At 34.0% G+C, this 12,166-nt stretch overlaps 1 protein-coding gene across 6 annotated transcripts in view; it reads right to left on the reverse strand.

Annotated features, from left to right (window-relative positions):
- Positions 1–12,166, reverse strand: part of LOC144431963 (uncharacterized) — an 84,264-nt gene that overhangs the window by 27,215 nt on the left and 44,883 nt on the right. For all 6 annotated transcript variants that reach the window (XR_013480312.1, XM_078119867.1, XM_078119857.1 and 3 more), the window contains one exon: positions 3,791–3,958. Coding sequence is in view for 5 of the 6 variants with exons in the window: in XM_078119867.1 (XP_077975993.1) it covers positions 3,791–3,958 (168 nt within the window). In the remaining variant the exon portion in view is untranslated. The remainder of the gene's footprint in view (positions 1–3,790; positions 3,959–12,166) is intronic.

Raw genomic sequence — 12,166 nt, forward strand, 5'->3', positions numbered from 1 at the left:
TTTCGGGTGCAAATACTACGGTAGTCATTTGGCTAGTCCCTGAACTCGTAATAGAACTAAAATAAGAAAAATTGAAATCAAATTATGGCCTACTATATTCTATACCAGGGATGGCGAACCACTGACCCGCGGGTCACAAAGTCGTGTTTCGTTCGTGACCCGCCAAGGCACGAATAAAATAAAAATAAATGCTAACATATCAGTGATAAAACCGGCTATAAATTAATCTAACAATAACTAAACTAATATATTGTATCGCCAGTTGGGAAGTCAAGGCTGCGATCGCTCATATGCAAATTGTGAATTTTCAGGCCGTTATGGTAATTTTCAAAACCCCTAATCTTGGACGCATGTCTGCACCGCTATGTACCGTTATTCAGCTATTGGCTCTGACATCGTTTATGGCATAAGAATTCGATTGATCTGTTCCCTTTTTCGCAACGTCTTGACTCTTTCGGGGGTGAATCTGCAGACCGTTTTAGGGGTTATACGAGAACTAGATGCTACTTCGCATTTTATTAGTTTCTCGCCTACAATGCCGTTGGGAAAACAAAATCTTTTAGACTTGAAATAAAAACCTAGAAATCTGAAATAACTATGGGGCAGTGTAAAATGGCCCTTATGTCGTTGAAAACTAATCGAAAAATATAAAACTCACAGTGGAATTTCCTCCAAACTCTTTGGAACCGTAAAATAATTTATTGCATCATCCTAAACGATTTTGGTAATTCGTATGCGTGTTATCGTACTCTAATTTCATTAAATCGAGTGCCATAAAAGTTCTGATAGAAGTGCTGCATAAGTAAAGCCCAAAACTACTCCAACACCAACAGAAGCTTATAAGATAAGTATAAGTATAAGTTTATTTCGACTCCATAATCAGCAAAACAATAAAATGAATGTAAAAAATAAATAAATAAAAACTGATTATGAAATCAGGAGAGCGAACAAAATCTTAGATAAGGTTTAAAACGTACAGAATGTATATAAGATGGAAGGTTTTGCCAAGAAGATGTGGAACGTGTTCACTCACCTAAAATAATTGAGATATTTCACACACGCTCACACGCACCCACACACACAACCATATAGAAGTTATTAAGTAAAGAGAACATACCAGAAGTTTCTTATAGATGCAAACATTGATTAAATATCTGTGACCCATTCTCTTCGGTTCCGCGATAAAAATATAATTTTTGACTCATTCATTGAAAAAGGTTCGCCTTCCCTGTCTATACTATATCCCGTTGTCCGCCATCTTGGTTCACAAACTACAGGAGCGCCGATTCTGGCTATACGGGCAACAATTTCTGACTTTGACGATGGATACATAGTATCGTTCTCGTACGTTACCTTTCTATCAGGTTTAAATCGCGTCCCTGATAACGTAATGTAAATTTTGTTGACGAAAAAAACGTAGTCCTATTATATAAAATTGTCCCAATTGTCTTAGTGTTCCGCTCGTATCATCAGTAACTCATGTTCACGGGAAAAAGGTATAACGACTTTTTAGTATCTCGAATCCGTTATTTCATTTTTATTTGCTTTGGAAGATTCAAAATAATAACAATAAAAATATTGAGTTATTTGTGTAATAAGCTTTGTACTCTAACCCGACAATCCAGAAAAATCGTTGAAGTATAGCCATATGTATGTTAAAACAAAAACAATCTTAGAAATTTATTGACAATGCGTCATATAACCGGGTGCGCGTTGTGTTCCGTAAAAGTCTGGAATCATCAAATTTTGCGGAGTTGGAAAATGTCAAAAGCGCGATATGTTGAATCGCTGATATAATATATGAGGTTTGAGATATAGCATATTCATAAATTCAATGCAATAAAATTGGACATGATATTTGCACCCTTGACGTTCTTTCCTAATATTACTATTGAGTTAAATGCACAAGATATTATCCCAAATAAATATATTTAAATTTCCCCTATTTTTACTGAAGGCGAGAATTTGAATGGAGAGTTCATTCGCATACATTTTGGAATATTTACCTTGCATTTCACATCATGATATATATTCTCGTGAAGCATGCCTGTATACAGAATACAATTAAAACACTCTCTGATGAGATAAAAAATTCGTAGTTTGCATTCAGATTGCCAGTCTTGTTTCGTTGAAAGGGGTAGGAAAAATACTTTTTACGGAAATAGAAGAGAAGTTGAAAATTTTGTTTCGACAGCCCACATCGTTAAAGAGAGAGAAGAAAAGTTTATAATCAGAGCAGGTAACCAACATCTTTTCTCTGGCCCAATCGCTATGGATTTTATGGCTTATGAAGACTCCATCCCAGATCGGACAGCCAAGTTTTGTCCTAATCCGAAACCTAGGTTTGGTTGTACTCCCGTAGTATGTGAACTAAGATGGCGGACACCGGAACGTAGCATGTGTACCACGTTAGGGTTAGGCCATAATTTCAGGTGCAAATACTACGGGAGTCACTTGGCTAGTACCCGAATTCGTAATAGAACTAGAAAGATTGAAAATTGAAATAAAATGATCGTCAACTATATTCCATACTATATTTCGGTGTCCGCCATCTTGGTTCACATTCTACGGGAGCGCCGATTCTGGCTATACGCGCAACAATTTCTGATTTTGACGATGGATACATAGTATCGTTCTATTACGTTATCTTCTTTCAGGTTTAAACCGTGACTCTAATAATTTAATGATCATTTTGTTGACGAACAAAACGTATTTCTAGTATAAAAAATTGTACTAATTGTCTTACGTGTTCCGCTGGTCTCATGAGTAACCGATGTTAACGGCAAAAAGTTTTAGAGAATTTTTAGTATCTCGAAGCCTTTATTCAATTTTTGGTTGTTTTGAATGATTTCTTTGATTAAAATACAATAACTATAAAAATATTTAGTTAAATATAAAAAATATTATAAATATTTATCTATAAAATATTATATTTATTTAAAAAGTTATTTGTGTAATGATCTTTGTACTGTTACCCGATAATGCCTAAAAACAGTTGAACTTATATCACGTGACGCTATTAACAAAAACAATCTAAGCAATTTTTTCGATGTCGATGAAAACGTGTGATATAAAAAGAATAAATACAAAAATAAGGTATTTATTTATTAAGTAAAAAGCCGCGCTGACGAAAACAATCGGCATTCAGAAAAATTGCAGTAGAATGCCGTTATTAGCATTTTTTCAGTCTTTCCTAAATTCAATTTAACTTTTTTTTTTTTGATTGTTTTCCTTTAATAAAATACAATATTCAGGAAAACATTCGTAGAGTTGGGTTATTTATTAGCCTCGTAATGTATCCCGATAATTCTTTAAAATAGTTGCGCCTAGCCCGATGCGCCGTAAGTTTGCAAAAAATCCAGTTTGAGCAATTTTCAGAATGTGCGCCTCATTATCCGTTGCGCTTTATAGCCTGGTGCGCCTTAAATCCAATTTGGGCAATTTTAGAGAGTGCGCCTTATTATACGTTGCGCCTTATGGTCCCCAAATACGGATATCAATAAAACTCATTTAGTTACATAAATGTCAAAAATGCGATAAGTAACGCGCCATAATCATATACGAAGATAGAAATATTTTCATATATTCGTGAATTTTAATATAATGAATTGGGCACGATATTCACTGAGTTGAAATTCTTCCTAAAAAATATTATTGTCGTATTTAATAGGTATTTTTTAAAAGATCGAGTTTCAGAATGCATTATAATATCATATTTCATTCAATCTATACTGAACTTTCGGAATGCAAAACATTTCAAAACATTGACAACATTATTTCAACTTCTTACTTTCAAACCAAAATCAGTTGCTCCTTGTGCAAATGCATTCAGTTTTTCACTTGTCAGATTACACACATCAAACTGCACTTTTCCTGCTTCAACAGTCGAGGCAACTTGAGCGAATTCATGAAATGCTTTTGGCTCCATGATCTTGTCTGCTAGGTACAAAAAATTGATCTGCAAAATATATAATAAAACTATTAATTTTAATATAACAATGATCTTGTTGTAGTTATCCCGAATGCAATATATTTTTTGCTCAAATGTAATAAAATTTAAATGCGTATTCCTCTTGTGAAATAAATTAAATACCTACAATATTCTAACAATAATTAATGATGGTTTGTACTATTTCTCTAAAATAAGTCGCGTATCTGAATAGATTGTAAACATACTTTTGTGTCGTATACGTCACGTGGTTCTAACTGGCATGTCCGATTAAAGCAATCATAAATATAGGTAAAAGGGTGACACCAATTAACAGAATCCAATAATTTTGTAAGTACTTCTAAAAGAAGTGAGATTTATTTTTTTACACCTAAACTTCTGTATAATTGCGCTCAGACGTTTGAGTAATCTTGCATATGAATTACCAAAAACGTTTAGGATGATGCGGCAAATCATTTTACGGTTCCTAAGAGTTTGGTGAGAATTCCACTCTGATACTGTTATATATTTCAATCAGCTTTCAACGACATCAAGGCACATTTACACTGCTTCATTTTTATTTTAGATTTTTAGGTTTTCATTTCAAGTATAATATGAAAGATTTTGTTTTCTATACGGCATTATAGGCGAGAAAGTAATAAAATGCAAAGTAGCATATAGTTCGTAAAACAGTCTGCAGTTGCGCTCCCGAAAGAGACAAGACGTTGCGAGAATTGAACAGATCAATTCCATTGTTATGTCATAAACGATGTCAGAGTCAATAGCTGAATAACGGTACACAACGGTGCAGTCATGCGTCAAAGATTGGGGGTTTTGAAATTTACCTTTCCAGCCCGGAAATTTAGCAATTTGAATATGAGCGATCGCCGCCCTGACTGCCCAACTGACGGTACATTATAATAGTTTAGTTATTGTTAGATTACTTTAGGGCGGGTTTATCAATGTTATCACTGATATGTTAGCATTATATTTTTTTTTATTCGTGCCTTAGCAGGTCACAAATAAAACGCGGTGCGTCACATTGTGACCCGCGGGTCCGTGGTTTGTCATCCCGGTTATTTACAATAATATTCAACGTTTCAGTCGAAATCTTTGTTCAGTTTTCAATTTGAAGAAATCAATAAGAATCATAATTAATATTTTTTTTTATCGCAAATTGTTTTTGTATATATTAATTACTTATAATTGTGAACTTATAATTGTGAAAAAAATAGCGCTAAAAAGTAAGAATAATACCGTTATCGCAATGGGGCGTCCATATTTTTTGAGCGTTTGCATTTGGACTTTTTTTTCTATAAATTTCAACTGTCTACATCGTTTTTGATGAAGCACAAAATCACAAATCTATGTCGTGCAACAAAAATTTCTTGCTAAAAATTCTCATATTTTTTTCGTTGACCAAGTTCGCTAGTGAAATAGCTCTGACGAGAATGACAAAAACCGCAACAATATTGTTTTTTGTTTGTTATGGAGTTGAAATTTAAACAAAACACTCAATTACTAAAAGATCATTTATTGTCAACAGACAATAAATGTACCAGGGATATTTTAATTTACATGATCATATCCATACATAGATCTTACCTTCCTAAGATTAATCAGGCTTTCGGCTCGCGTGAAATGTATAGATCTTTTATAGCGCGTTTAAGCCGGTTAACGGCGCGCCTAATCATACTTTTTAATTCAGTGTTTACAAACAATGGGGTCACGTTATAATATTAGTGAGTGCCAAAAACGACAAGTCCGTTATTTTTATTTTTTGTTGAGGAATGCAAAACCGTATTTGGCGTTTTGTACCCATTTAAAAAGATTTGTCATTGTACAAAAAGATATATTCCATTTTCAATTTACTGAAATTGCATAATCCAAAAGTAAAACCATGAGTTCATATCGAATTTAATAATAAGAATCCAAAAAATTAAACAGCCAATTCTAAGTAGCAGAATATTTATATACATTTGCCGCCAAAGTGATTGTTGTCAATGCGGAAGAATTGTTTCGAATTTTTTTTTGGAAAATATTTGGGTTAAACAATGATTTCAAAATAATAAATATTCTTGTATAGTATTTTTCTTCTATTATGAGACGCAAATTTATCTTGACTTCACTCCATGTCAAAGATGATAAAGTAGTAACAAGTTTTCACGCTGGGGGCACGTCCTCGGGTCACAAGACATAGATGTGCAAAGGAATAATAGCGAGACCCGGGATAATTTGAGGAAATATAATTTACTGACTTACAACCGATATTCACGGCAAAAAACTTTAGCGACTTTTGGATATCCCTAATTTTTTATTTAATTTTTGATTGTTTTAAAATATTTTTAGATTAATGCATTGATTAATGCATTGATTGATAAATTTTGGTAATTTACATCATTGTATTCAAACATCTCTTACGTTTTATCTTCCTAGGAAATGATCAGGCTCATTGTTCGCGTAAAATATATAGATTTTTCATAGTGTGTTAAATCGTTTGCGGCGAACGCAGACATACTTAACGGTCAGTGTTTAAAACAAGCACATTACGGTATATCTATGGCATCACAAAAAAAATTATGGATCATCGAGCATGACATTTAGGATATAAATGATACCAAGATATTAAAGTACAAACAGTTCAGAAGGAAATTATCGCTCTTTAGCAACATCACGCGGAAAGAGACCTAAAAATTGATTTCAGAGATACTTGATTGGTAATTCTTGCACGTTTGAACAGGGAAAAAAAAGAATTTTTTTTTATGGAAGGTGTCAAAAGATGCTGGGAACCATTTGCTGACAAAAGGTAACGTTGGCGAAATGACGGGCTTTTTTAATCTTGACATCAAGAAGTCTGAAATTACTTGGTGCTTACGGGGAACAAAGGACGGGGGTTCAATAGACCTTATTCATTAAAAACCCATTCTACGCGCAAAAAGAAAAGTGATGTAAAATTTTTTTTTTTAACATTAGCTCTTATGGGTAATGTTAATCTTGACATCAAGAAGTCTGAAATTACTTGGTGCTTATGGGGAACAAAGTACGAAATTGGACATTTAGCCTTTAAGTACTGTATATCAGTTGGTTTCGTTGATTGGTTAAACACAGTGAACAGTTCAGTGATTGCCAAAAACGACACTTTCGTTAGTCTCTTGTTTCTTTTAAGAAATGCAAAACCGTATTTGGCGCTTTGTACCCATTTAAAAAGATTTGTCATTGTAGAAAAAGAAATATTTATATTTCATTTTCAATTTACTGAAATTGCATAATCCAAAAGTAAAACCATGAGTTTCTATCGAATTTAATAATAAGAATCCAAAAGATTAAACAGCCAAATCTAAGTAGCAGAATATTTATATACATTTACCGCCAAAGTGATTGTCGTCAATGCGGAAGAAATGTTTTGAATTTTTTGGGGGAAAATGTTTGAAATATTTGGGTTAAACAATGATTTCAAAATTATTAATTATTCTCGTATAGTATTTTTCTTCTATTAGGAGACGCAAATTTATCTTGACTTCACTCCATGTCAAAGATGATAAAGTAGTAACAAGTTTTCACGCTGGGGGAACGTCCTCGGGTCACAAGACATAGATGTGCAAAGGAATAATAGCGAGACCCGGGATAATTTGAGGAAATATAATTTACTGACTTACAACCGATATTAACGGCAAAAAACTTTAGCGACTTTTGGATATCCCTAATCTTTTATTTAATTTTTGATTGTTTTAAAATATTTTTAGATTAATGCATTGATTAATGCATTGATTGATAAATGTTGGTAATTTACATCATTGTATTCAAACATCTCTTACGTTTTATATTCCTAGGAAATGATCAGGCTCATTGTTCGCGTAAAATATATAGATTTTTCATAGTGTGTTAAATCGTTTGCGGCGAACGCAGACATACTTATCGGTCAGTGTTTAAAAACAAGCACATTACGGTATATCTATGGCATCACAAAAAAAATTATGGATCATCGAGCATGACATTTAGGATATAAATGATACCAAGATATTAAAGTACAAACAGTTCAGAAGGACATTATCGCTCTTTAGCAACATCACGCGGAAAGAGACCTAAAAATTGATTTTAGAGATACTTGATTGGTAATTCTTGCACGTTTGAACAGGGAGAAAAAAGAAGTTTTTTTTATGGAAGGTGTCAAAAGATGCTGGGAACCATTTGCTGACAAAGGGTAACGTTGGCGAAATGACGGGCTTCATTAATCTTGACATCAAGAAGTCTGAAATTACTTGGTGCTTATGGGGAACAAAGGACGGGGGTTCAATAGACCTTATTCATTAAAAACCCATTCTACGCGCAAAAAGAAAAGTGATGTAAAATTTTTTTTTTCAACATTAGCTCTTATGGGGAATGTGATCACCAGAGCAGAAATTTGCATTTTTTGTATCTTTCTACATATCTTTCATTGTATACGTGAGCAGTTTTGGGGACAGAATAATTTTTAAATCTTTTTTGCTATTTTTATCATGATAAACATGATCAAGATTTTTGATAATCGTTCATTAAAGTTTTAATGAGCGCGGTGCTTCCGATGACGTCATTCTTACTAGACCATGAGATTCTGCCAACGCGCCGTGCTCTGTGGGATATGCGCTGCAAATGTCGCTTTGGGTACGGTAGCGATACTGGAAGCGTTTAACATTGACAATCTATAACCCATACCGTTTCTATCACGTTTGTTCACTGGTTTTACGCATTTATACCTGTACAGCTAGCAATCATTTACTGAAGGCATGCTGACGTGTTATTTAAACTACCGGTACAGTACCAAGGCTGCAAGAAGTGAAAACTAAATTATTTAGTAAATACTGAAATAGGCCTACGAACAAAAATGTTGGCCATCCTGCCAATAGGCAGGACAAGTTGTACGGTACCGGTATACAAAAAAGATGAATATCTCCAACCTATAGTGGTACAATACCGGTCTCGTAACTAGGTTAAAAACATGACTGAATACGACAGGGAGAGTTATTTTGTCAACCAGAACACAAGCATTAAATCAATAAAAATTTTATAGACTTAAAAACACTCAGTTATTCGGTATAGACTGGGGAGCGATACGACCATCACAGTCAGCTCATCCCCTGCCCCCATGTTTGCTATCAAGATTAACAGTTAATTAAGATGTTTGAACAATTTAACAAAAACTCCTTGGAGGAAGGGTTGACTAAGTTACGGAATATTTTTGGATTCGGTTAAAAATGTAGTCCATTATTAAACCACTGCTTTTTTTTTGTACACTAGATTTTCACTTAGTGTACACTTAGCAAGTACGACAGTTAATTTATAAAAAAAAAATTGTAAATCAATAACAAATCAGTAGAAGTCAGCTCGAGTATTCAAACATGTGATGATTGAAGTGAGAAAAAAATTTGAAGTCACGTTTAGGATTTTACAGGAAAAGGTACATTGGAATCAGTCAAGCTTCAAATGCTAATGGCATTAATGAAAAGAATATGCGAAATGAAGACTGAAGTTTCCATCTGAGACATTGGAAGACGCTAAAACCTTATAGACTTGATAGTGCGGAAAGCCTTCTCACAATGCAGTAATAATAGGACATATATTTATAATATATTGAACAGGCTTTAAGTTGAACTATATGTTTAATTAAAATATCTATCTTTGCTAATAAATGCTGAAAACCATTTATTTCAATCTGCTGAGTGATTAGGGCCAGAAATTTGCTGTAGGGACCATCACCAGGACTGGATTTACCAATAAGCTAGGCAGGCTGAAACCTAGAGCCTCGAAATTCGGTTTCGAAGTTTGTAATTCTTTTGAAAACTTGACAAGTTTAAACCCTACGAAAAGTATATATATACATCAAGCTTTTTAGAGTAGAAAATTCTGTACACAACTGGTTTCAACCACATTGTAAACAGCCATTGTTGCGTCGTTTGCATCATAATAAGGGAAATTATTATTATGCGCATTCTGCTGGAAGTTTCTATGTGTGATCAAAGAAATTGAAAGCAAAACTGCCTCAAGTAAACTTTTATTCTTTTAATTAAAAATTCACACCCATAAATGGGGAGAATGAAAAGTTTAATTTTTTCATATTTTCAAATTTTAAGCAATTAAATGTGGTGTTGTTTAGAGAGAAATTATGAGCTCAAAATTATAAAGGGCCATGGTCTCATAATCTAAATCCAGCCCTGAACATCACCAATTTTGAGATAGGTACATGGTGTCAACATATGAACTGAGTTAGGCCATTGGATTTTGAAATGTGTACCAGAAATGTACATAGTTACATGGAATTCATGAAACATATAACATCCAATAAAAACCAAAATAGGTCTTTCGTTGAACGCCAGTTGTGATCCCGGTACCGGTATTCTGTTATCACAAGCAGTTGGAGCGCATATCCGACAGAGCATGGCGCGTTGGCAGAATCTCATGGTCTAGTGAGAATGACGTCAACAGAAACACTGCGCTCATTAAAATTTCAATGAACGATTATTAAAAATCTTGACCATGTTTATCATAATAAAAATATCAAAAAAGTTGTAAAAAATATTCTATTCTCAAAACTGCTCACGTACACAATGAAAGACATCTAGAAAATTACAAAAAATGCAAATTTCTGCTCTGGTGATCACATTCCCCATAAGAGCTAATGTAATAAAAGGTTTTTTTATATCACTTTTCTTTTTGCGCGTAGGATGGCTTTTTAATGAATATGGTCTATTATACATACTACAATGCGTGCGATTTGAAAGTGGTGTCTTCACTGAGTTCTTTGAGGCCTGACAATGCGTTAATATTACGTAATATTCTGACTTGAGCATGAGACATATTTTTTGTTCAATCCCATTCCATGGCAATTTATGCCTATCAGTTTTCTATCAGTTTCAAACCGCGCCCCTCTTACGCATAAATGTGCCTATGACTTGGGGACATACGCAATTTTGCAACTTCACTATATACACCAGTCCTGTGAACCAAACATTTGAAAAACAAACGTAATTCCCAGTGTCTACGATGTCTAATCCAAAAAAAAAACTTATCTGTTTCAATAACATTATTTTTATGTTCAAAACATATATGTCATCAATATACCGCGCTCTGCTCTTGTACCTAAAATAAGGCTTTCCATATAGAAAAAATATAAAGAATAAAAGAGCAATGCACCCTTGAATAAAAGCCAATCAATGTGAATTGGACTAACATAGTGAATATCACCATTGCACACTTTTCTACACTGGAGTATAAATTTCAAATTTATAAGCGCTAAGCTAGAATCTAAGATGCAAAAACTCGAAAATACCTCGCAGATCTTATTTTGCTTTGGTGACGTCACAATATTCCTGCGTTAAACAATGACAATTCATTATGAGGAAACAATAGCAAGAATAAGCATGCCACACAAAATCTTCATTTTCATGGGGTTCGGAATTCTTGGGATAAAATCTGAGTTAACAGACAGGTGCGCGCGCAGCATTACATAAATAACTATTTTATAAAAAAAAAAAAAATGACTTGGCAATTCGGCAATTCGGTGGCGATATGTATTGTCCGCAACAGATTTCGCATTCAACATTGTCTTAACAATAATTGTCGTGCATTTATGGTGTTCGTCGTTTTATTTTTACTATTTTATGATGCCGCATATTTATCTAGAAATTTTTGGTTGCGTATTCACTTCTTGATTATTTTTGGCATCTCTTACAAGACGGTTATAATATAACTCGTTTTCCCCAGAAAACTTAAATTTCAGAGCGCGAGAAAAAATATGTATCGTTTTTCTTGAGGCTGAATACATACACATGCAGAGGGATAATTATAATATAAGGAGAATAAATACGGACAGAATATGTTATTAATATCTATTATACTTAAGCTACACGCGCAACAATATCTGTGTTTGGCGATGTATACATACTATCGTTCTAGTACGTTGCCTTCCTATCACATTTAAACCGCGCTTCTAATGATATAATTCTAATTTTTTGACAAACAAAAAGTTTGTCCCAATTGTGTTATGTGTTCCAAAGAAAACAAAACGTGTGCTCTGCCACCGCCAGCTACGTTTTCCGATGCTTCCGAAGTATGTGCACCAAGATGGCGCACAACCTGAACATAGTATGTGTACCAGGATGGGGTTATCAGGTTGTGCGCCATCTTGGTGCGCATACTTCGGGAGCGCCTTCTGCTACGTTTCCATGGACAATATTGGTAATATTAAGTTATTTTGTGGCCCAT

The sequence above is a fragment of the Styela clava genome, chromosome 2 (assembly GCF_964204865.1).
Source record: "Styela clava chromosome 2, kaStyClav1.hap1.2, whole genome shotgun sequence".
NCBI classification, from domain to species: Eukaryota; Metazoa; Chordata; class Ascidiacea; order Stolidobranchia; family Styelidae; genus Styela; species Styela clava.